The sequence below is a fragment of the Pseudonaja textilis genome, chromosome 3 (assembly GCF_049901715.1).
Source record: "Pseudonaja textilis isolate UNSWEBS1 chromosome 3, rPseTex1.2, whole genome shotgun sequence".
Lineage (NCBI taxonomy): Eukaryota > Metazoa > Chordata > Lepidosauria > Squamata > Elapidae > Pseudonaja > Pseudonaja textilis.
In genome coordinates, this window is record NC_141992.1 from 136,288,135 (window position 1) to 136,314,722 (window position 26,588).

At 38.4% G+C, this 26,588-nt stretch overlaps 2 protein-coding genes across 11 annotated transcripts in view; both read right to left on the reverse strand.

The window, feature by feature from the left end:
* Positions 1-4,134: 4,134 nt before the first annotated feature.
* On the reverse strand, positions 4,135-12,672 carry FAM8A1 (family with sequence similarity 8 member A1). 2 transcript variants are annotated; one of them, XM_087930875.1, is made up of 5 exons: positions 12,183-12,672; positions 9,546-9,666; positions 8,285-8,408; positions 6,832-6,971; positions 4,135-5,207 (listed from the first exon to the last, which is right to left on the reverse strand). In XM_087930875.1, the coding sequence occupies exons 1-5, from the start codon at positions 12,616-12,618 to the stop codon at positions 5,177-5,179; spliced, it is 852 nt and encodes a 283-aa protein (XP_087787001.1). In that variant the 5' UTR covers positions 12,619-12,672; the 3' UTR covers positions 4,135-5,176. The 2 variants fall into 2 exon arrangements, with proteins under 2 accessions (XP_087787001.1, XP_026555360.2); XM_026699575.2 differs by having other exon boundaries at positions 4,135-5,260.
* A 3,267-nt stretch (positions 12,673-15,939) lies between these two features.
* The window catches only part of CAP2 (cyclase associated actin cytoskeleton regulatory protein 2), a 34,251-nt gene continuing 23,602 nt past the window's right edge, over positions 15,940-26,588 (reverse strand). For all 9 annotated transcript variants that reach the window (XM_026699572.2, XM_087930877.1, XM_087930883.1 and 6 more), the window contains 5 exons: positions 24,467-24,636; positions 22,346-22,469; positions 21,897-21,979; positions 21,357-21,497; positions 15,940-18,030 (listed from right to left, as the gene is read on the reverse strand). In XM_026699572.2, coding sequence (XP_026555357.1) covers positions 17,947-18,030; positions 21,357-21,497; positions 21,897-21,979; positions 22,346-22,469; positions 24,467-24,636 — 602 coding nt within the window. In that variant the 3' untranslated portion in view covers positions 15,940-17,946. The remainder of the gene's footprint in view (positions 18,031-21,356; positions 21,498-21,896; positions 21,980-22,345; positions 22,470-24,466; positions 24,637-26,588) is intronic.

Below are 26,588 nucleotides of genomic sequence, written 5' to 3' on the forward strand. Positions count from 1 at the left end.
TTGCCAATTTGTTCCTGAGTGAGATTGAAGATGCTGGTTGTTAAAGCCCAAGATAGCATAGGGCCTGGTTATTTGAGGAACTGCCTGTCCCTCGTATCTTTCCAGCTGAGTTGATCTAATGGGGTTGGTTAAATGAAACTAAGTTATCTATCTATATCCCTTCCTTTCCTTTGCCTTCTCTCTGGAATGAGATTCCCTCCAAAGATCTATATCGCTGAAGACCTAGTTTTTTTGCTGAGGCCTTTGGTGAAGGTGAATACTCCCTTTGGATTGGGTGGATTCTTTCATTCCTGTATTCCAATCTTTTGTTCTTAATTTTTGTATATTTTTTCATTTTTAATGTTTATTTGTGAACTGCTCAGAGTCAGACAGCATAGAAATATTAATCAACAAAAATTGTCCATGCCCTGGATTAAAACTCAATTTAAAAAGTCCCATTTCCTCTATAACTAAATCCCTGCCACCTTTTTCAAAACCTAAGAGGTTGGCAATTGGGCAACATTTATCTAAGATGGACAATGCATGTGGGAAAGAGGTTCACCATTGCCTATTACAAGCCGGTTGGTATCACTCCCATCCTTCAGAGGTGTTTCCTCAAGCATAGAAATAGGGCTGATAAAGCATGAATCCAGCTCACAGGTGACAAAATATGCCAGAGTCGGCTCTGTATAATCTGTTGCCCAACTCATCTCACTAAGCCCCGCCCCATGTGGTATCCAACTCTGAACAAGTTGACCATTTTTTCTGTGAAGAATTTTACCAAGATGTCACAGTGGCCTGCAGGATAATCTCCGTAATTTTTTCCTTTGCTAAGGGGAACAGGTAATCTTTAACACAACCACTGGATAAGCATGCAGATGCATTAAACACAGAAATGTGAGCATACTTTGCTGCTATAGGTTGTCCTCATTTATCAATCATAATTGGAAAAGCCAACTCCATCATTAAGTTCTGTGGTTGCTAGGTGGAAAAGCACAGGATCACGACAAGCTTACATAACTTCCCACCCTGTTATTAAGAAAATCACCAGTGGAAACCCGCACCTAATTACAAGTCCTCTTCTCTGGAATGACCAACTAACCACCTCTCATGGCATCTCCCAAGGTTCATTGACATGGAAATATAACCTCACTACACATTTGATGCAGAGGTGGTATTCAGCAGGTTCTGACCAGTTCTGGAGTATCGGTGGCGGAAATTTTGAGTAGTTCAGAGAACCAGCAAATACCACCTCTGACTGGCCCCGCACTACCTTTTCTCTGCCTCCTGAGTCCCAGCTGATCGGCTGGGTCTTCTTTGGTTGCCTTGCACAGGAGAACAGAGCTGGAAAGCAGGTTAGTGGGGTGGGGAGGGAATGGAGAGTTTGCGGTAACCTTCCCCTGCCCGCTCACCAAGCCATACTCACCAAGCCACACTACTCCCACCAAGCCACGCCCACAGAACCGGTAGTAAAAAAATTTGAATCCCACCACTGATTTGATCTCAAGGCTCCCTGACTCACCTTTTAGATTCCACTTAGAGCAATTAGCCCTCTCAATAAATTCCAACCCTATGGAGGAAGAGTCTGGAAGCTACCACTCCTGCTCACATCCATTCCAATCACTCCACTCATTTCTCTCATTCCAACAATCCCCACCTCAACCACTTTCTCCGTTAATGTCCTAGGGCAGTGCGAAATCAATAACCTTCCATGTTGTACTTTTTTTTTCCTTTTTTGCTGTTGAAACATTTCATCTCTCATCTCTTCAAGGCTCCAGAGGATTGTGACCATAATGGGCAATTCATATCTGACATTTTAGTTTGATTCCATTTTGTCCATTTGCTCTTTATAGAGCTGTTGTTTTGTGGGCGTTGCTATAGTGATTTGAATAAGTATACTACTTGGGACGTATTGCTTTCTGAGATGCCTGATAAATTGGTACTGCTGCCAGATGGGCATTCTGAAAAGCAGACTTTCTGCTTGTCTTTTTATGGTACTTTTGTGCCAGTCTTGTTTCCTGGCAACTGCCTGGATCAGTCCCTGCTGTTTTCTTGGCAAGGTTGTTCAGAAATGGCTAACCATTGTCTGCTTCCTAAGGCTGCGAGAAAGAATGACTGGCCTAAGGCCACTCCTGCCCTCGTATTTAAGGCAGGATTAGAATTCATGGTCTCCCAGGTTCTAGCCTGATGCCTTAATTACTACCCCTAACTAGTTCTACAACACAAATTTAAGTGTTATTTTTCGAGAGACGCATATAAGAAATATAACAAGACACTTCAATCCAAAAGTGAACCTTTATTCAAGCCAACTTAATACAAGAGAGAAATCCTTTAGAAGAGAGATTTTATAGCAAAGTCTTCCAAAATCTTCCAAATTTCTATAATTAAAAGCCAACTTCAAAAATTCAAAAAATGGAAAATAGAAATAACCAGTAGATGTATTAAATGAGCAAATTTACAAGGTGTTTGAATATAGATGCTTTTCTTTAAAAAGAACACTTGCAGTTGTATACTTACGAAGGAAATATATTTTTCACAAAGCTGTAATTGTAGAACAATCTTTAATGGGTTTAGTTTAATACATTCAAATGAAATTGTCTTGGCTTTCCCAACTATTTGATTCAGATTTATGAATGTATTCATACTAGGCTAGGGGTATCAAACTCACATCGTCACAGTGGCGTCGCATGACGTATCGGGACTTTGTCCCCTTCACTAAACCGGACATGGGAGTGGCCAGCGCGTAATATGGGCTGGGAGTTTGACAACCAGTATGCCAAAGATGAGGGCAATAAGTAATACTGTAATGTTGCAAGGCCCCAAGAACTACATTGTGGATTTACTTCTGAATAGTTTTGTTTATTGTTTTTTTTAACCTATAAACAGAATCTTGCCGGGCTAAAGCAAATATTTGCATAACCATAGATAACTGTGGGAACTGCTAAAAGAGTCATTTTAACCCTTTTCCTGCCAGCAAATTTTCCAACCTCCACTGCCTCTTTGCCCCCTGGAAAGAAGCCCCTCCTTCCTGGAAATGCAGTCCACCATAAATGTCAAACTTGTACTTTAATTGCTGTCTTAGTTGACCTTCGTGCTAGTGACAAAATCACTAGTGTTAATCATTATCAAAAAGCTGAGTAATCAAAGAACTTGTTAATCTACAGTGATGATGCTTGGAATGACATAGTAAGTAATCCATAAAACACCTACTAAAAGGGTCTAAATTTGTAGAAATGTGGCACTGGGTAGCAAGGCACAAATTACGCCTTTTAAATAACAACAGATGGCAGAGACAGTGGAAGCAAAAAAGGCAAGCTAAATCCTAACCTGATGCTTCCTTTCATCCACTAGGACAGGGATTTAATATTTTCTTTCACCTGTTGATTTCTCTGGGATATAGTCTGAGTAACATATTAAGATATGATGCAACTGCATGATAGTCTAACCCTCTTGGTGTAATCGGGAGCTAGACCATTCCATGCCTTAAATTATGATTCATAGGGAGTAACGTAGTTCCTTAGATACAGTTGCCTCCAATTTGTTTTAAGCTGATTTACTCTAACCATGGTGCCATCTCAACTGTTCTAGCTGCTAGATCGGTAGTGTCCAACCCATGATCTGCATGGGTTGCATGTAGCCTTGAACAACTAGTAATGCAGCCCCACAAGATACTAAAATTTTAACATTATGTCACTTATATACATTAATTATATTATACATTTTATGTGTGTCCCAAGACAATTCTTTTTCACTCAATACAGCCCAGGCAAGCTAAAAGGCTGGATACCCCTGCTTTAGATGAAGCTACACAGGGCCATTTTAAATCACATTTCCACTAATCCCAGGAACTGAAATAGGGACACCAAAGGGATAGGAGTGAAAGCTCAGTCACATAAACTTCCCTGTGAAATGGATCCGGCTTCCCCATTGATTCTGCTTATCAGAATGTCGTAAAAGGGACTCACATGACCCCAGGACACTGCAACCATCATAAATGGTTCTAAGTCAAGAACTACTTAGTAGTCTTTTCTCCCCTATAACTTTACTCAATCCTAAATGAACAGAAAACTAACAAAGAATATCCCTATTAAATCAATGTGTCAGATGTAAAAAAACTGAGAACATGGCTATTTCACATAAATATATAAAAATAAATCATGCAAAATAAATAGGTTTTATTTAGTAAGTATAATTTAAGTGATCCAGGCACACAGGCAGATAAAATAAGAGTACTAATTTACATTTTTACACTCTTTGTATTGCTTTAGCAATAGTGTGATTTATTTTAAAATAAGAAACCACATTTTCTTATAAAATGGTGCAAAAGGTTATACATATATTTTCTCTGGTTTTATTCAAAAATTAGTTTGACTGTTGTTAAATATATGTGAAATAAGTGTTTTACACAATAAAATACAGATTTAAATTTTCTATGCTTTTATAGAAAATTCAAAAGTAGGTTTATGGAAAAGATGGGAAAACAATTTATAAACCACCCAAAGCAGGGGTTAAATTAAATCTGTCTTGGCTGTCTACAGCAGGACTGCCAAAGCTCCTAGTATTTTACCTATTAATTAATACTAGTTTTATCTTCATAATATCTGATATGTTGAATTTGTATTTTGTTCAAATACTCACATCATGCAAGACATTTAACACGTGTACAGAAACATCTTCAGTATTTAAAATACAATGGTTGTGTGAGCAATTAATGATAAGGCTTCTATATGAGTAGCAAACACTTACAAATCCCACCAAAACAACAGCAGCATACAATTCTCGGTAGTAAATTTCTCTCAAAAACACTGTAATTGCTTTGGTTCCTCCAATAATGACAATGGTTTTGTTTTCATAAAAAATAAATTATCTTTTGATACAGAATTAGTATTCCTCTCATAAGAGAAATACTATTCCTTTGAAACTGCCAATGACTTTTGAAGATTTTGAGTGTTCTGGCTCTGTTCAAATATCTGCTCTTGAGTTGCCATTCAAATTCATTCAGCACGGGTCCCCAAGACTTATTGCACTCACGTTGTAACTCAATGTTGTAATTGGCACTGTTCTTGAGTGAGATTCAGAAATCCAGCAAAGTGGCTCCAGTATATTTGGACAGTGGAATAAAGGTATCCTTGAGTATCATCTGAGACCATGTCTTTTTACTACGATAGTCCCTGCTACAATATCATAAGCTGTTCTGTTATGTTGAAAGAATAACAGAGTAATGAATGCTGGAAAGAAGGAAGCAATAGAAAAATTCTTGATCAAAGCTCGTATTGTAGACCTGTAAGGAAAAAGCAGACATATCTCTAGAATTTGTTGTCTGAACTGGACTATAGATGAGTGCTACATGTTAAAAATAAAAATGCTCAAAATATTGTCAGCATCGATAAACATGTTTTTTTCTATTCCTACTCTTTTAATGAGTCCTTTCTATTTTGAATAAGCCAACATTTCTGCAATCATATTTTTACTTTTTTCACGCACATTAATTTCTAGCATTTATGTAATGAATACCATTCTCCTGCCATTATGAAAAAAGATTATCACTTCTTAAAATGATGTATCTGTAGATTTAATTAATTTTCTGGAAGGAAACATTACCTCACAAATCCCAAAGAAAGGATGTCAAGCAATGTTTTTGCACTGATTGTTAGTGATATAGCTTAAGTTGTGATATAGCATTCCAGATGAGTTAAAGTCCTACATAATTATGTTAATAGCAATAGCAATAGCACTTAGATTTATATACCACTTCCCAGTGCTTTACAGCCCTCTCAAAGTGATTTACAGAGTCAGCCTATTGCCTCCAACAATTTGGACCCTCGTTTTACTACCCACCTCAGAAGGATGGAAGGCTGAGATTTGAACTGCCAAATTGTGGGCTGCAGAAGTAGCTTACAGTACTGCACTCTATCCACTATGCCACAGAGGCTCTTTAACAAATGCTGTTATTATTATTGTTAATGCTGTTGAATTACTTAATCACACACAGTCTTATTGTCTAGGCAAACCTCAGAGTAGAATTGAATTACTGAAAATATTAATCTTACGATTAAGAATCAATTTAGCACAGCTGAAGCTAAAACACGATATAATGAAATAATATAAAAATGTTTTGAGGGAGATAACCGTGACTTATTCTTCATTATACAATGTCTCCCAACAGTGGGCAAATAATTCAGATTTACAAGTATGAAGAGCTATAAATAAGTTCCCCAATTTATTCAACTTTTTTTATCATTCAAAAATGGCTGAAGACAGATTTATTACATACATTTTATTTCCAGCAATGTACTTGTTAGTTTGGTTCACTTAAAAAAAAAAAACACTCCCAAATCTGCATTGAGTTTAGTCAGGCTGTAAAATATCCTTAAATATGAAGCTGAAGTAGGGAATAAAAATTATATAAATCTAATAATATTTACATTATGTAGATCAGAGGTGTCAAACTCAAGGCCCGGGGCGAACCTGGCCCGCGGGGTGCCTAGATCTGGCGCACGGCACCCTGGAAACAGCAAAAGACTGGCTCATGGTGCCTCTGCCAGCAAAAACGGAGCTTGGGAGAGTTGCATGCCTCCTGAGCTCCGTTTTCTCTGGCTTAGGGTTGTAGGAGGCCATCGCAGCTGAAAACGGAGCTTAGCAGCCCATTTTCGCTGGCAGAGCACTCGGGCCACCTCAGCCGCCCCCAACGTGACGTCAAGCTGGCCACCACCACCCCACGAGGTCAAACACAACCCTGATGCTGCCCTCAATGAAACCAAGTTTGACACCCCTAATGTAGATTATACATCACTGAAAACACCTTAATGATTCATATAGGTATAATATTGCAGTGACAAAAATAAAACTTACGTTGTTATGCTCACATTAGATGATGGTATCACCAACACACGACTTGGTGCAATAAGTACTGATGTATCACATGTCACAACTCGAAGGCCTAGCAGAAATTTCCCAGGAGTTGCACCACCAGCTCCCCAAATACAAATGATCTGAAAGAAAAAAATTCTCATAACTAAAATTACATGTTTTACCATGCATAATATATCAGTAATGAAACTGTCTTGAGACAAGATAAACCTAATGTAATACACATTTGAAATAATGAGACTACAGGCTCCCTTCAAATTACGACTGGGACTGAGATTACCACATGACTGTAAAGTACGTAATCACCTCAACTCGCTTTATAACAGCAAGTCAGGCAGTCCCTGTTGTCACTGTAATTCGAGATGTGTGAGTCATCAAATGGGAAGCAAAGGGAGACTACAGGTAAAGAGCAGAGTTGCTGCAGGGGGGTATGTGAGGGCACTGAGAGGCCTAGCCAGGACAAGCAGAAATCTGGGGAGGTGGTGCTTGATGCAACATGAACTCAGAAAAACCACCAGGAATGAGGTGCAGGGCAAAAGCAACCGCAGGAAGGCTGGGGTGCATGCACGTGAGCAAGCACAGGGCAGCCAAGGAAAGAGGGTGCAGAATACATGTGTTCACAAGGAAGTCAAAGAAATGGATTAAGGTACATGCAAGCAAAGAGGGTGTGGGGTGTTTGTAAGAGCAGAAAGGCCACGGAAAGAGGCCATGGAGTGCATGGATTTGTGCAACCACACATAGGCTATGGAAAGAGGGCATGCGATTGCCAGGACAACAGGGAAACAGGGAATGGAGTGTGTGCACCTATGTTAGTGCAGGGAGGCAGAAAAAGAGGATATGGGTGTTTGTGAATGAAAGGGGAAGGTGTGCATGGTCATGCATGCATAGAAAGGTGGGAGACTTGTGACCTTCCTTGCATACTTCCTCACTGACTTTGCTTGTAGGAAGATGGCAGGAAAGGTTGCAAGTGGTGGTCATATGACTGTGGGATGCAAGTACAAGGCATCTGAATTGTGTTCATGTGATTGTGGGGGCACTGCAATGGACCGAACTTTGAGTACCACTTGTAAGTCCCTTCATTCAATGCCATCATAGCTTTGAAAGGCTGCTGAACAAATGATGGTTAAGGACTACCTGTATAATGGGAGGGATAACTTATTTTCTGTCATCGTGAATAAAACTTGCTCTTATCTACATGGCTTTGTGCGGTTTCTGATTCTTGGTCAAATGGAAATTTTAGTGGCTATTTACCGTTGGCAGTATTGGATGTCAATGGCTTTTATAAATATTCTGAATATTTATTAGGTTAATATAATCTCATTAATCTAACTAAAAATTCAATTAAGTTCATAAAACATATGGGTCAACAATGAAAATAGATTGAATAGTCTCCAAAACAGATATTCTATTGTTTGTACAAGTAAAAGTTGTATACCTCATAGATGCAGACCAGCAATCTATAGATAAGGGCCACTATCATCATCTTTTGCAAGTCTTCCATGGAAGTTTCATCATCTATTTCTTCTATAATGTAGTGCATAGCAAACTTTGAGATATCCCTGCATCAAAAGTATAATACAGTAAGTAACACTATGAATAAGCAATACTATTCTATGTATAGCTTAGAGGTAACATAAACTGTAAATGGAAACGTTTTTATTTAGTGGACTTTTTGTTTCAGAAGAATATTCAGGGTACAAAAGTTATGTACTTTAAATTTGAATGTACTACTAATAAAACATATTGTCAAAGAAAATGGCATCTGAGGGCTCTTTTATACATCTTGTTTGCTCTAGCATGATAATGACTCACAAATTGTTTCTTGAGGATAAAAACACATGACACCATCCTCAACCCATCCTCAGCACGTATGGGTAACTTTTGCCCATATTTTCTTGATCTGCATTAAAGATAGTGTGATTTTAGATGGCATAGCATGGCTGCTTTGTTTCACTTGGCTGCTGGCAAATGTTTTTGCTCCAATGTCTAAGGTCTGTGCTGTGGCAGAAACGTCTTCTCCTTTGGTCACCGGTTCCTGTTCTTCAGGGCCTGCTGGGCTGCCTGCTCCCTTCTGAAGGGACCATTCCACAGTGGAAAAATGAATCGATGGGCTCTCCCACTCTCTGAGGTGAACTGGTGAAATGCTGGCTGAACCTTTTTTCTTTTAGTAGGTTTACTGATGGCATGAAGAAAGACTTTACTCTCTTTTCAAGGTGCACTAGTACACTGCTAGGTCTTTCTGTTTCTTTTTCAGATTGGATGAAATTAACAAGACTTCTGCTAATTTCCCTCTGCAGGTTAAATAGGAGAAAGTCTACCTTTACTTTAGTATTTTCTTTTGAGAAAGTACAGAAGCGGGGAAATTTATCATGGCAATTGTCACCCCAACAAAACATCTAGACAGCATCACTGCCAAAACAGAAGAACAGACAGAAACATGGATACAATGATTTTTTAAAAAACTTTAAACTTTTATTCCATCCTGTTTGAACACAGGAGACAAATAGCTAAAGCTGCCAGGAAAACATCCTTTACTTTTAAAATTCTTTTTAAGAAGAAAATATATACTCATTTTGCATGATCCATGCCTGCAGTTTGAAATGGAATAGTTTACTGTATTTAGAAATAAATATATAATGTAGCAAGCAACAGATATAACGAAAGTGATTAACTAGATTATGTACTGTGCAACTTACTTTATTCCACTTAAGTGCATAATACTCAAAACTATTGATGCCTTGATAAAGAAAAGAATAAAGAAATCCACCATCTCTGCTATAAATCGATGAGCCAAAGACGGGATTATGTATTCACGACCTGAACAAAAACAAATAATTTATTTTGCATTAAATATCATAGAACAAACTCTGTAATATAAGGTCAAATAATTAATTAAAAACTTCATTTTACACACTAATTTACATTTCAAGTGACAATATAATAAACTCATACTTAAGAAGATAGGGACACAACTGAAAATGTATTAGGTTATATGTTTTACTACAGATCATTATGAGATCTTTTGATAGAATTCTGCCCTTCCAAAGACAGCTGCAATGTACGGACTTCACAAAGGATTAAACACTAGCCATATTCTGCTGTACCATGCTGTGGTTAGACAATTGAGACTTAATGCCTGAACTGAGATACCAAGCACTTTCTCGTAAGACACCATAAACCTTTCTCTACCAACTATAGGGCCAATCTTGCTCCTTTATTTAATTTGTGCCCTGCCTTTATTATTTTAATAAATAACTCAAAGCAGTGAACTTATCTAACAGGTTCCTCCTCCTATTTTCCCCATAACAACAACCCTGTGTAGTGAGTTGGGTTTATGCCAGGATTTGATTACTGTAAATAGAGGATTAGAAGACTCTTGATATTAACGGACGATCTGATCCATAGCCATGCTCTTTAAAAAGAGTAGCAGGGCACCTTACACTAAGAGGCCATTGTACCGGGGACTGATAAGAGAAGCCGATATTGAATCTGATATCATTCCAGAGATACAGAAATGAAAAATTCAAGGCTCAATAGTATGGTTACCTAATATCGTTAAGCAATACGAATACTGTTACCAGGCATGTAGAGCCATAATCAAAGCCACTCTAATATTCCTATTAAAGTATTTCAATAAGTACCAGTTCCTGGCTACCATTTTCAGCAGCAAACCAGGAATTATTCTCCACTGTCCAATTGCTAAGGCCAATGAGTTAGCGATATCATATCTAATTCTTCATTACAGTAATAGATCAAGGTAGAGAAAGCTATAGGAAAAAGCCCTCTGCTTATTTCTCTGCTGTTATTTTTTAAAAATTCAAAATTGAGGAATGAATCCAGTGTTGTATAACTGGACTGATGGAAGGAGACTTCTTCACTACGTATTCCCACTGCAACCTTTCAAGATAACGGAAAATAATATTAGGTGGGAAAAACAACTCATGAGCAATCCTATTTTTTTTAAACCTTCCTTTCCATTACATCCAGAGAAAACTAACAAAAAGAGCCATTTCATTTCAGCAAGAGGCTGAGATAGGATGACTGCTTCCTGTTTAACCTGGTCTTACCTTGAGGGTTAATGCATAAATCTGTTACATGGTAACAGTAATAGTGCTGCATTATGATAATGGGGTTTGTAGCATTTGTAGCCCTCATACAGTAATTAATTACAGGTAGCCCTCAACTTATGACAATTCATGTTAAGTGAGAAACCTAAGTGAATTTGTCCCATTTTACGACCTTTCTTGCCACATTTGTTAATCACCACAGTTGTTAAATTAGTAACAAGGTTGTTAAGTGAATCTGGGGTCTCCATTGGCTGCTTGCCAGAAGGTCACAAAATGACTCGAGACCACTGCAATCGTCATCAATATGAGACAGTTGCCAAGCAGTTCCCTGACCGTAGGGATGCTGCAATGGTTATAAATGTGAAAAATGGTCATAAATCACTATTTTCAGTGCCATTGTAACTTTGAATGGTCACTAAATGAATTGTTGTTTAAGTTGAGGACTACCTGTAGTCTTTCCACCCAAGCTCACTGGGTTCACCTTGTCTCCGTGCCCATCTGGGTTTATGCACTCCAAAATGAGGACATACTGTACACAGTATCTGGTAAGGTGGATCCTAATCTGCAAAAGCTTTTGTTATACCAAAAGTAAATGAGTCTATTAAGAAAGCACAAACATTTTTCACGAAAGTCATCCCATTATGCAAGTCAAGCCACCTCTTCCTTCTGCAGACTTCTTTCTACTTCAACCCCGACCAGACCAGCGGCGTTTCCCGCTGGGTTAAGACTTCGCAGGCACACTAAGCAATACAAGCCGTCCCTCCAGTTATGACCACACACAAAGCCCAAAATTGATGTTGCTAAGAGAAACATCCCTTAAGTGAGTTTGCCCTCCCTTTCACAACTTTTCTTGGTTGGTCAGTTGTCAAGTTAATCAGCTGGTTGTTAAGTAAATGCGGCTTCCCTGTTGACTTTGCTTGTCAGAAGGTCCTAAAAAGGGGGTCGCACGACACCTTCCCCCCCCCCCCAAACACAGCAACCATACCAGTCGGGCGCCAAGCATCTGATCACGTGACCATCGGGGTGTGTGTGCTAGGACGGTTGTTAAGCGTGAAAAACAGTCGTCCGTTTTTTTTAGCCTCGTTGTGACGTTGTCACTGAATGAATTGTTGTACCAGCCGGGATTAAAAAGGAAATTAGCTCCAAACCTACCTCAGGCGTCCCACTGCTCACCATCCTCTCTACCTTCGTCAAAACGTTCCTGGTCTTCGGCCGAGTCCCCACCCCACCCTTCCCTCCTCCTTCCATCTGAAAAGAACGACTCACCTGCTGGCCGGCCAGGCTCCCGTTGGGAACTGCCAGCGGGGGCAGCGACGGTGGCAGGAGCGGGGCGCTGGGCCGGGGCCCCGTGTCGGACTGCGGGCGGGGGCCAAGCCGGGGCCGCGCGGGCCGGAGCCGAACCGCCCTCGGGGGCAACGGAGGTGGCTAGGAGGTAGTAGCAGCTGCCGCCCCCGCCGCCGCCGCCGCTGGGGTAATAGGCGCCGGGGGGCGGGGCCGAAGCCGCCGCGTTCGCGGCTCCGGCCATGAGCGCGGCCAGGCCGCTCTGCCAGCTGAGGTAGCCGCAGTAGGAGTCCCAGAGCCATTGGTGCACGCGCCTGGAGTATTCCCCCGCGCTGATGGCCTCTTCTCCTTCTTGGGCCGTGGGGACGCTCCCACCGCCGCCGTGGCCATCCTCCCTCGGGGTTTCCCTGGCTTCTGCCATGGCCCGGCCCGAAAAGCCTCCTCCCGCCGTGCTTGTGGCGGCCTTGCCTTTTGCACCGCGCAGGCGCAAGCCCGTCAGCAAATTGTCTTTGCCCTCGCTCGAAGGCGGAGGTGAGGCCGCCGCCCGGAACGGCCTTCTCCCCCACAAGGCGAACGTCACTGGCTGCGGAGGCAGGCGGGAGCCCTGAACCATCTCGGCCGGCGTCTTTCCCGGGCTCCGGCACGAACAGACAATTCCCCCCGCCCCCGCTCTCCTCCCTCAACCGCTCTCTGAAAGAGAAAGGGCGGTGTGTGCGTGAGAGGGTGCGGTTTATTTACTCAAGATTCTCAATTGGGTGTAAAAGAGGCTGTGCAAATTGGTCTAGACTTCGGGCGTGGTTTGTGTTGGGGGGAAGCGTTGTGTTACTCTCTTGGCCGTCGCCGTGGCGAAATCTTCGATCAGATGACCGCGCACAATTCTTGGGCAGGCCTTTTACTTAAGGTGCGGTCGGTCGGTTTTTCAACAGTTTCGCGCAGGGGCCTCCATCCTTGGCAACTTTTAAGACCTGTGGACTTCAACTCCCAGCAAAGCTGGCTGAGGAACTTTGGGAGTTGAAGTCCACACGTCTTAAAGTTGCCAAGGATGGAGTTCCTTTGGTACCTTTGCGTAAACTGGACTAGAATTGGCATCTTTGCTAGCAAGCTGTTCTTCTAAAACAGGGGTCTCCAAAACCAAAGCCAGGAAGTTGAAGTCTACAACTCTTAAAATTGACTACAGGTAGTCCTCGACATACAATGGCTCACTTATGACAATTCAACATGGCCAACTCAACATTCTAACATGCCGCAGCTGACTCATTGCAGGACAACTTGCTGCGGGACAAAGGTTACACTAATATCAAAGAAATGGTGGAATAGAATCATTAAAGAAAGGAGGCAGAAGGAAGGACCGAATGAAATGCAAATGGCAAAAATTGAAATAATTTTTATTTATTTTAAATAATTAAACGGAATTGTTAACATTCAAAGTTCAGCAACATTCAAAGTTACAACAGTCTGAAAAATGGGACTTATGACCATTTTTCAGTTAGGACCTTTGCAACATCCAGTGATCATGTGATTCACAATCAGATGCTTGGCAACCAGTTATAACCATGGCTGTGTCCCCAAAACACATGATTCTCTTTTGTGACCTTCTGACAAGCAAATTCAATGGAGAAGCCAGATTTACTTAATCACTGGGTTACTAATTTATCAACTGGTGATTCACTTAACTGGAGGGACTTAATAACAGAAAATTTGAGCTCAATTGTGGACTTCCAAGTCGAGGACTACCTGTAACTCAGAGACCCCTGTTGTAAAATAAGCATGTCAGCTGCAAAGGCCGGCAGAGAGGTGGGAACTGAGAGCCAAACAGGATGCTAGGCACACACATAGCCTCTGCCAGGAATTCCTGAAGGAGCTGTGGGGCAGCTATTGTGCCAGCCTTGGGAATTGTGTCCAATTGAAACAGTGCTGGATTACCTAATTAGTTGATGAGGTTTCAAACTGCCATAGGTTTTATATCTCAGAGAACACTAGAAAAATTGGTTGTGGGACAGCGAAAAAACCCATTCTTTAAAATCCTTTTTAAAATGCATGCGCACGTGTGCATATGCACAGAGAGTTCTCTCTTGCTCATTCTGCTCCAATTTGACCAGGTGTGGGTTGGTTTATTTATAAAATAAATTTATATAGCTGTTCATCTCACATAGGTGACTTTGAGAGGTGTACATAGCAATTAAGGAATTAGCTTGTTTCTTGTTAGCTATATTTGAAATTTGAAGTTCAAATGAATTTTCAGGGGATAAACATGTCATGATCTAGTAAGTAACCTTTTAATAATTTAGCATATTTTTAAATACAGGACTAGTACAGTTTTCTGGATAATATTCCTGTCTTAAGTGTTTTTTTCTGGTGAGACCAGTGTCAGGGCAACCTGGTCTACGCAAATATGGGAGGTAGCATACTGCTTCCGCTTTCATCTTTCAGCCCCAATCCAGGAGCCTTCACAGGCAGTTGCTTCGTGATAAACTACTATTGAATTCATAGTTACCAACCTTTATTTCTTTGTCTGTAAATATAAATTTGACACGCCCTGTCTTAACCAGAAATTTAGAAATTATTTTCATTTCAGTATCATTCTGCCATCTGCTGGCTACCTAATGCTAGTGGCTTTGTTCACACTTTATTCCAAATCTAGTTACACAGGCTCATAAATCAGTATTGACTGAAGAATAAAAAGCAGGTGTATTTGCTTTTTTTATATCCTTTTCAAAGATGTGGATGAATTTACACTTTCTGATTTCAAGAGCAATTGGAAAACCCTTACAGAAATTTTGTGCAAAAATTTAAATTGTCCTGGATGTGTATTATCCAAGAACTGTTTGCTGTTTCAACATCTTCTCCATTCTGTTGTTCAGTTCATTTCTGTATATTTCATCTGATGATATTCATATATATGGATGGGTGGGTAAATGAGTGTGGTACAGAAGTGCAGGTTGGGAGCACAAGAGACAGGCAAGATGGATCAACAATGGTGTGATATGGGTCAGAGATTCAATAATGGTGTGGTGCGATCCACACCATGGGTGTGCAGAGTATGTGACTTGCCAGCATGGCATGAGCACAGAGTGGTTGGGAAGCTGTTCATGTGAGGGGAGAGAGACTTAGCCAGCAACTTACGAGCTTCCCTTCCAGCTTCCTATCTTGATTTACCATACTTTCTCTCACTCAGTATGAAATGCTTTTGCCATTGTCATTAAAGTCATCATCCACCTCTAGAATCTTCTTTTGTTACTGCTGCCCAATACAGGTATTTGCTTGCTTTAGCAGGGCAGCTCGGATGACCATTGTGTTCTTGCTAGGATTATATATAGTTGGCATACAGTGCTTGTGTTCTTCACTCATACCCTCCAGAAATACCATGATGAGGCAATATAGTAGGACCTCAAAAGGGAAAGCTGGACATAAATAAAATAGTGGACTAAAAATCTTCTAATTGTTTTTAGACTAGCATATCAAACTATTTGCCACTTTTGATAGCTTTCCATGACCCGTGTTGTTCAGTGCACCATGATTTTTTTCATATAATATTCTGATATCCATATTATAGAAATATTTTTTACAAAACATGAAAGCCTAACAGAACTAAATATGGGGGTGGGGAGAAATTAAATATGTACATTCTCAACTGAATGCTGTATGCTGCTGTCTTTCTTACAAATTAATGTAGGTATGACAGTGTTTGCCTATATGCGGCTTAACATAGTGTAATAATAAAGCTTATGTTTTGCTCTGTAAAGAAACTGCAATTTTATCTTTATTCCTCATGCCAGATGATTGTAACTGAAAGTGGCATGTACTAAACTCACAACATTATACATATTAGACAAATACCAAAATTTTATTTACTGTAACACTAGATATTGCAATTAAAAAGTGTTAGTTGCAATTGTTACAATATAGGTCCTGCTGTAGTTTTGTAAGCCTATTACTGTTTTGCTATATTTGCAAAAATTTGCTATTCAGTAACCAGTGATACATAGCATAGTTGAGTAGTGTGCACAGAAACCATACAGGTACTACATGTCACATCAGTGTTAAAAATTTAACAATGTGGATTTAAAAATCAAGCTTATATCCCTAAAAATACAATTTGAGTTCAGAGGTAATGGAGAAAAAGACCTTTTAAATATTTGCATGCAAATTTTACAAATAGAAATAAAAACAGAACTACAACTCCATCTACTTTGAACAAAATTAAATCTCTAATACTTTTTTTAAAACTAGAAGCTGCTGAATTTGAATTTATATTTATTTATTGCAGAATCCCTCACTTTCACAGTTAGGTTGTAGTATAAATTTGCTACTATTCATTGAAAAGCCTAATGGCAGGAGACAGTCACACAAAATACAACAAAGATTAGCATTACATTTTGGAATAACAATCTTAAAATTGTTAACAGTGTCTGGAAAAGGGACTCCATATAAGCGATCAAAGTTAAACATTCAGCAAACAGGCCAACAGCTTTTTAAGAAGTGGTTACAAATAATAAGTAAAACTTCTGTCAAAAGAAACCAAAAATAGTACCAGTAGTAATAGGTGCCTTGGGTGCAATCCCAAAACATCTGGATCACCACTTGAACACCATCAGCATTGACAGAAATCATCATCAGTTGATTGCAAAAAGGCAGCATTACTTGGAACAATTTATCTCCTATGATGATACCTCTAAGATTGTACAACATCTGCTTATCCTGGGTATTTGGGAAGGACTTTGAAGTGTATAAAAATGTTAAACCTAATCTAAACAACTGATTGTGTGACCAGCCATCATAATAAACAGCCAAGAACAGAGAACTGGGAACATTCGGTGTCACTAGAGTGGGCATTTTTTTAAAAGTACTGATCAGTGTGAACTACTCCATAGTACTGCAGGTGATAGAGCCCTTACAGATGCTCTATTTGTTAGCCTCCTGAGTGCTAAAAATAGAAGGTGGAAGCATATAACTGAAATATAATTAAAACATCTGGCTTTCTTTTCCATTAGCAAATATACAGATTTATTGAGGTCCAGCTATATATAGTACATGGTATCAATTCCATGAAGTAAAATGACGTATTATTTATTGGTATTGGTATTTTTGACCACCAATCATTAAAAAAAGGAATACACTGAAATATTACAAATTATATCAGGCTTATTGTATGAAGTAGCCACTGGCTTAACTCTTTAATGTCTTTATGTGTTCATATGATACCATGAGTACATTATCTGCGAATAAAGGCAAATTGTAGATATTTTAGAAAATGTCAGGTTACTTACAAAAAGTGTACAGAGATTGAACAGAATGATTTCCATGCATATGTAATCATGGCAGAATGCCATGTTTTCTTGAAATATGCATTTCATTATACTGTATGTATATATATATCTATATGCTTTCCTCCAATGATTATCTCAGCGCGGAAAAAATACTGTATGTAAAGCAATTGATTTTATAGCTTCCTTAAAATCTACTAACTGCAATATAAACTAAACTGCAGTAATGTCAAGAAATCACACGCATAGTGACATCATGCAAATGCTTCAATAATATACTTGCACCCTACCTTCCGACACAAGCAGATAATTTGTAGTATTTGCATGATATCATCATGCATGAATCATCATATGTCCCAGATGCCCCCCTGTGGAGACACCCGTGGTGCAATTTAGTGCTGCTTTTTTTGTTCTTCGTGCTGCTACTTTCTTCTGGCAGAATTTCTTTGGAGATCATGGTCAGCAGTTTCTGTATGGTCTGGAAACTAACCCATAATTTCGGTAGGGTCAGTAACCAATTTTGATCCATCCCATGACGTCTTAAACTGTTCAGGGACAGGAAATTCTTTCTGTAAGGAGGCAAGATAGACAATATCAATTGGCTAAAGTGTTGGTTATGAAAACAATACCACTTGATTAGCTTTTAGAGCTCAGAAATTTCTGTATTATCAAGCAACCATTTCATTATAGATATTGTATCAATACCATAGACAGAATACAGGTAGTCCTAGACTTACGACCACAGTTGAGCCCAAAATCTCCGTTGCTAAGCAATATAGTTGTTAAGGGAGTTTTGCCCCATTTTACAACCTTCCTTGCTAAAGTTGTTAAATGAATCACTGCAGTTGTTAGTAACCTGGTTGTTAAGTGAATTTGGCTTCCCTATTGACTTTGCTTGTCAGAAGATCACAAACGGCGATCATATGATCCCAGGATATTGCAACCATCATAAATACATGGCATTTGCCAAGCATCCAAATTCTGATCACATAACCATGAGAATGCTACAATGATCACAATTGTGAAAAATGGTTGTAAGTGCTGTTGCAACTTCGAACAGTCCACTAAACAAGTGGTTATAAGCTGAGGACTACCTACAGGGGTGGCATTTCTGTAGTTTTTATTGATTGAATATAATAATTACATAATTATAATAATTTTGTGGCACTCTTTTAAATTTAAAATTGAAATTGAAAATATCATTTGATAACAGCATGCATTCAAAAACAAGGTAGTGCCACATGGAACAATTCTTGTTTTATGTGCCTTTAAAGTTATCATAATTTTGTACTGCAGTACGACCATACAAGCACATTCAATTTTTTTATAAAAATAATATATGTTCCCCAAGACAGGTTATTGCCTGACAAAAAAATGGTACCACTTCCTCTAGTTGTATGCATTGTTTGATTAGGCTTACTATATATCAGTATTGAGGATGGAATACTTCCTTTACCATATCTGTGGCTGCAAACTAGGTTAAGTGGCCTAGATAAGATTGTATGACATACACAGCTCTTCAACATAGAAAGTTATTATACTGCTAGTTCTATGCTACTAGCAAATGAAGGCATCTTACAAGTCCCATAATATAAGATTGCTGTCCCAACATTATGTTAACAATGGCAACAATATAAATTAAACCTCAACATTTTAATGTCCACCCTAAAATAGCTCTTCAGAACAACCTGTTGTTGTTTTTACTAATTTCTAGCATATGAAGTGGTGGAGAGCTGTCTCATATCCAGAAATAAGCTATTCCACAAGATGGGATTTCCAACAGAGAGCTGCCCCTGCAAGCATTTAAAATGGAGGTGATTACTTCACTATGCTATGTTCGATTATAAGGTATACCATACAGAATATATTGTTAAATATATTCTCTAGAGACACTGACTCAAAAAATGTGTAAGTTCTTCATATTTTTTATGTTTCTAATTGTTATCTCTTGATTTTGTAAAAATTTCATTTCCTTATGCTACTGCATATGAACGAGGTTGACCACCATGGCCCAGAACTGCTCAGTTTATCATTTCCTTGTCTTTTGTCATCTGCATTATGCAATGTTTTAACATTTCTGCAGATGTTTTTATCCCCTAAAGTTATCTGCATTCATGAGATGTGAAGGCTAATTTGGGAAATGCATGTATACGTTGCTGTGGATATACATTTCTGCACAGTGCAACCATAAATATCATCAGTTGTTTGAATGTGCAAATTCATAAAACAGGGAATATTGATTTTTTTTTAAAAAAAAAAGGTTGCTAGGCTAAGTTCCATGCATATTGCTCAACACAGCAGTTGGGGAAAAAAAGAATTTGGTCACTCATATACCCAGCATGTGCAGGTAAAGCTTTTATCTCGTTTTTCTCGCCCTGTACATGTATATATCCGAACTAGACTCTGTTGTTTCTCTGTATCATATAATATATGTGGGTATATGCATAATTTTGTAGTTATTTATTTTGACATGTTTATGTAGTGTGCATTGGAGGTGGTGCCCCTTTGAGAGTTGTATGCCACAAAATTTCATTTTAATGTATGCCGATTAGTGTACATTCAAAGTGACAATAAAGTTATTCTAAGTTTAAGTCATCTAATTTCACATGAAGACCGTAAGGGGGGAAAAAACTATACCATACAGCACCAAACCTGATGGATTCAAGACATTCACTAGAGGGCAACAACCTTCCTCTAACATTGCTTCCTAGCAACTAATGCAAATTGATTTTGGAAAAGGTAAATAACCATCAAGATATAATTGTACATCTCCTATTCAGTTCAGTTGTGTTAACTTCTGGATTTCCAGAAGTTGCAAAACAATCAGGGAAGCTAAGCAGTTTTGCTTCTTCCTCCTTTTAGAAGAGTGAAAAAATAACAAAAAATAATAATTCTACCATAGCATAATGCCCACACAACTCGATTTATGTCTCTTTCCCACCCCTCCCTTGTGAATATAAGGATGAAAACCAAAATAACTACAGTAAAGAGGTATTGGACTTCTGGACCTTAGTTTCTGTCACACAAGGCTGAAGAATGAATTAGCCATCACCATCCAATAGTTGTTTAGGAAGCAGCGCAGTTATTTTGTCCCACAACAAATCCAAGATCATGTGGAGCTAAATAATTTTTCTACTCTCAACCTAACCACTTAGCCAAGTTTGTATATGTTAATTGCTTTCTCATATGTATATGTTAACTGTTAAGCATATTGTATAAATCACTTTTATCACTCTATCATGCAAACTTAACAGGATTAGAAGAATTAAATCCCATCTTAAAGACTTTTAAGGAAATGCTTCATTTTATTGATTTACCAAATATACATGTTGCCAATTTCATTTTGACTCATGACTGCTTGCAGTACTGAAAATATCCATGGTATATATAGCGGTGTAAAAATAATAACATATCCATCATAAATATAAACATTAAAACATACACAGTAAACTAGCAAGCAAATTTTGTCTAGTAAAAAGTAAGGTCACCAGCTTAGAAACCAGAAGACTCAGTTCTGCCTTAGGCATGAAAGCTGGATGACTTTAGGCCAGTCATACTCTCTCAGCCCAACTCATCACACAAGGTTGTTGTGGGGAAATAAGAGGAGGAGTAAATATTAGGTATATGTTTGCCACTTTGAGTTGTTTATAAAAATAATAAAACTGGATAAAAAGGATCTAAATAATAACACAAGAACTTTTTGAAGGTAAAACTGGCCAGATTCCTATGTGACACAAGCTGCTCTATTTGCTACAAACAACACTACTGTGATCACACAAACCAAATTTTTGAGGACAACACTTGCTGCCCCCAAAAGCATTTTTCAAGACAAAATATCAGTGATACACTAAAGGATGCTTCTGTGTTTTGTATCAGACCAAAATGTAGTACTTACATAGTCGCCATTCAGTGGTATCAGAATGTTCATTTCAGATGACTTAGCACTCACAATCTCACAATCTAATGATTCCTCACTGAGGTATATATGGCAGCCTTCAGTTTTGTTCACTGAAATGGTTGGCACTTTCCCAAGCACCTAAGACAATAAAATCAGAAATCAAAATTATATAAATCTTTATCTCCCCAAGAGGCTATCCCCTAACTCTGAGGCTCACACTGGCCTATGTGTAATTATCTTAACCTGCCTCAGAAGAGAAAAACAGGACATTCTTTAGCATGAAAAAAATTATTTGAGCTAAGGGATATAAATAATTAATAAAAGCAATGTTTTTAATAAAGGCAATGATTAATTGTGTCAGTCCAAGCTCAGCTAATGTGGGGGACTCTCCCTCTGGCCAGTTTTCTTAATTTAGTTCTACTACTCAAAATACCAATTTCATAAAGATGGGGAGATGGATCATCTTACAAGTGAATAGTACTTTTTTCTATTTTGAATTTGTTTTTCCATAGCAGTGTTATATGAAGATGGGTTTACCTGTATCTGAATGTCCTTGGAATTTATTACTTCAACAATACCAACAACATTGTGAAATACAAGGCCAAACTTTTTACAGTTGTCTGGGGAAAAAAAGGAAAAGGATTGTATAGAGAATGTATAGTTATATTGTTTTTCATATGAGAAGGCATTTATTTGCCACTTCTTGAAAATACCTATGAATAACTTTAGTTATGTAGATATCCCTGCAGATGTCAACAAAACTGTCTTAAAACCTTATATTCAGCTATTAACCCCTTACAGAATTGAGCAGTGTTATACTATGCCTGTTTATTTGGAAGAATAAACGAATGCTTGCTCAGAAGACTTGTAATAGACAGTGCATTCCTAAACATGTTTGTTTGAAATTAAAGTCTGCTGTGCACCATAAGACTTGCTCAAGAGATATATGCATTTCAGCTTTAGTGTTGTCCTAGAAGTGATCTTACCAACAATAATGGAATTAACTTTTCCTTTTATCTGTAATGTAGATTTATTGCACTTGAAGATGTAAGCTACTTGCTTGAGTTCAGTGTCTGAAATTAATAGGTCATTCTTGTCCTCCTGGTACTCCTGCATTGTTTGAAAAAAAAAAGAGGTTTAATTGATCTTATAGTAGCTGTTACCACAGATGAGAAAGTAGCATTTGCACTTTCCTCTCAATCTCTAACTGTTTAAAGAGAGACTGAAGGCAAGGGAAAACATAAGTTGCAATTACATTCTACAATTGTTTTATATCTGTTTCCAATTTAGCAGTTTATGTTTGAGACACTTTGATATAGTTGTTAAGGTGTTGGTCCAGAAACCAGGAGACTGTGAGTTCTAGTTCTGCCATAGGCATGAAAGTCGGCTGGGTGACTTTGAGCCAGGTGTTGTGGAGAAAAGGGAGGCAGGAATATTAGGAATGTTTACTGCCTTTGGTTACTGTACATATAAAAGAGGGGGATGGAAAAAACTATGACAACAGCAATACATAACATGTATTAAAGAAGAAATATGGTTCAAAATGGAAATCAATACAGTACGTTAAATATTTGTATGTAAAATAAAGCACAGAAGAATGAACCTATTACTTATTTGCTGCATATGCCCCCTGCAACATACAGCACATATTACATATCCCAGAATACTCCCAATTTTGGCAACAAAATCTCAGTAACATGTTTCTATCCTATGGTTGCTATCACTTTCAATCCTAACCCTTAGTAGTCCTTGACAGCAAAATAACTAAATTATACTGTCTAGCCATAAAACAGTTTGTCTTTTTTTTAGAGACAGCATTCTATCTTGAACATTTGGCCTTAGGTAAAGAAACAACTTATATTGGAAATGAAATTTAGTCAACAATAAATTAATGCTATCGTTTCCCCTTATGATATGAACAAATATTGAATTTGGGGCTGAATTTTGTAAATCCAGCACCAGTCTTTTCTTCCCCTTTCTATCAATTTCTTAGGATAAGAAATAGGCTCCTGCTCATCAAAAGAATGTGGAAATTACAGTAGTTGAGAAATACGGCATCATACCAGTGTTTTAGTAACCAATAAAAACCAAGAAGACTGAGTACCAGTATTTACAGGGCTGTTTCTCCCACAGATGAGATAGATTCTGTAGGCTTATCCTGAGGGAAGCTGATGAAGGTCTCAGCCTTCATCAGGGAAAAGACTAGGATCTCTAGGTGTGACTATAATGTTATAATTATTATAAGATTGATAAGGAAGAATAGAATGAGTTGTAACTATTCATTGTTTTTCCTTTATTAGCAAATGCACAAGGAATTATTTTCATTCTTCATTCAGCCAGAATGCAATTCTGTAAATATGGAAATATCTTATTTCTTACCTCGTAACAATTTAATCAAAGTCTCACGATACATGTAAAGTGTAGTTACGATATGATATAGAGTTACTATATGGTTTCCAATCTAAATTACAACCCTGCTACTTCTTGGTGATTGCTCATCCAATATTAACCAGTCCCAGCCCGGCTTAGTTTCTCAGCCCAGAAAGGCTAGCTCGGATGTCAGCAACCCACAGCTCTGGAGCTCATGTGGCCCTTTGGGCCCTCTGCTGTGGCTCCCTGTTGGGTGATCCCACCACTGGCTGGCCATGCCCCTTGCCCTCCCCTGTTAGTCACACTACACCTGGCCTGAGAAGATAAAACAAAAAAAACAGAAATGAGAGGGAGAGAGAGAGACCCATTTCCCACAGAAAACACCGGGAGCCACAAAACCTGGGTAGGCGTGGTGGTGTTGGGTGTCATGTGACTGGGAGAGAGTGATGTTGACATGGCCATGCCCACCCTGGTTTTGAGTTTCCCAGAGTTTTCTTTTCTGTGGGAAACAGGTCCAAATGGTTCTTTGAGTGTTTAATGTTGCAGAGCCCTGGGCTAGCTAGATGTTTCTACCTGCTGGGTCCAATATATGTTTCAGTTGCTAATTTAAAATTCTTAGGAAGTAAAACTATTAATCCTATTACAAAAAATCAAGCACACAATTCTTAGGGAACAATTCAATGGAAAACTCACTTACAATCAATTTTAAAGGTTACCTACAAGTGAGTTGAACTTACCACTCTCCATTTCTTGCCTTCAAGTTCTAACACAGGACAGTAACTCTTTTGAGGAGGTATTTTGGGAGACTCAGAAGTATAGGTTTTGGTAGGAGATTGCATTGGTACTCCTTGAGCACGCAGACTGGGATTTTTATGGGTCTTCTGGTCATCAGAGACATGTCGAAGTCCTATAAAAATCATAAGCAGTAGCATGAATTTTAAAAGTTTTTTTGTACTTATAAGCTTTGCTTTGTTAATATATGGTACTCATATTAGTATTATTCATGTACTGTATTTGGTAAATTGACATATATTTGAATACATCTATTTATAGAATATTCATTTGATTTAATTGTCAAATTTAAAAATATGGTATAGCTTAAGGTTTCTCAGAAAGAAAGGAGTCACCTTAAGCCTACTAGATAAATGTTATCTAAACCAGAATCATGAGACAAGCTCTCCAGATGTTGGCATTTCCCATCACCTTTCAAGTTATTGCCAAAAGCTATTGGAAGTTGCTAACACTAACAATGGGAGGATCATAGCTTCTTTGTCCTAACCTATTTATTTTTGGTGCTCTTTTTGACCCATGTCCTCCAGATCATTGCCATAATCATTTGTTTATTTGTTTGTTTGTTTAAATTATATAGCTGCCCATATTTTAATCAACTCTGGGCAACACACAGTTAATGCCCTTATTGATCTGACTATTCTGCAACACAAATGTGGATATTTATATTTCTGTAAATCCCTAGTATAGGTAGGTGATGTATAGCTGGGTTCATTATTCATACAACCAGAAATGCGGTTGTAGTAATTAAAATAGGACAACAGATTCAAAAATGGGCCTGTACTATGCCCCAGAAATAAAACATGAATGCGGACTAAGGAAAAAATGGTTAACCGAAGAAGACTCAACTAAAAGTGGAGAATAAAGATCCAGCAAAATAAAGAACCAGTGAGTAGATCGGCTAATCGTAATTCTTCTCTGGACAAGGAAAGGACTTGAGATTGCCCACAAGTGCTCCAAACACTGCTCCTCACGAGAAGATTGCAAGACAGCAGTCAACAGCAGTCAACAGCAAGCTTAAACTCCGGGAGACAAGGGAGTGGCGGTGCCTTTAAGGGTATTAGGTTCACATTCTTTTCTAATCACTTTCAGAAATTGCTTGTTAACTGCTTTTCAACAAATTTGAAAACACCAAGTGAATTCCTTCCAACCCTTAGTGAAAAAAGTTTACAAATTTGGATTTTGTTTTATTTTTCTTTGGAAATAAACAGAAAAAGGGTGAATTAGAATGTTTGATTTTGGCACTCCATTCTCCATTAACAATCTCTGCTCCACAAAACAACTGACACATTTGCTTAATGACCATTATATGGAGAGCAGGAATTGTGGTTATTAAATGAGGCAATCACATGTTGTGCTTAATGAGCACAGCAATGTACAACCATCATTCCAGGCTTAATTGTGGCCATAAGTTGACGACTACCTATAATGGCAGATACCATTAAAATTAACTTCTGGGTCCATTGTTCAGGAATGTGTCAAATGCTAAAAAAAAATATTCCATTCTGTATTAATAAGTCAAATTTAATTGTTCTTCTCTTTTATCTATAATCTTTAGTTCCTTCTATTCCTACTGGTGTCCAACCTTTAAATCCCACCCTATCATTTTTTTGTAAAAAGAATTCAAAACAAAATTATTTTCCCATGGAAAGGATTCTTAGAATTAATTTCAAAGTCCATTTCAAATCCATCTGGACCCTTAGTCTGTTTGTAACTTTCCAAAATCAATACTCTAAACACCCTTTTGCTGTTTATTCCAGAAAATGTGTTTCTTAAATTCATACTTCAAACTTCTTTTAATAACTCACTCCATGGTTGCAATAAAAACTTGCTGTTCCAAATGTTCTTAATATCTGGTAAGCAGAAAAACAACAACAACCCAAAAAGTGACTAAGAAATGAGATTTGGTTGTGCTTTGTGTCCACACAGGGCACATTACATTGTGAGCTTAGATGGAATCCCTTGACTCCCAGCCACTCGCATAAGCCAACTGCTAAAACTTGGGTTCCTGTGGTTTACTCACAAGAAGGAGCTGTCTGGAGTACATATGGGCAATCTCATAATCTCAAC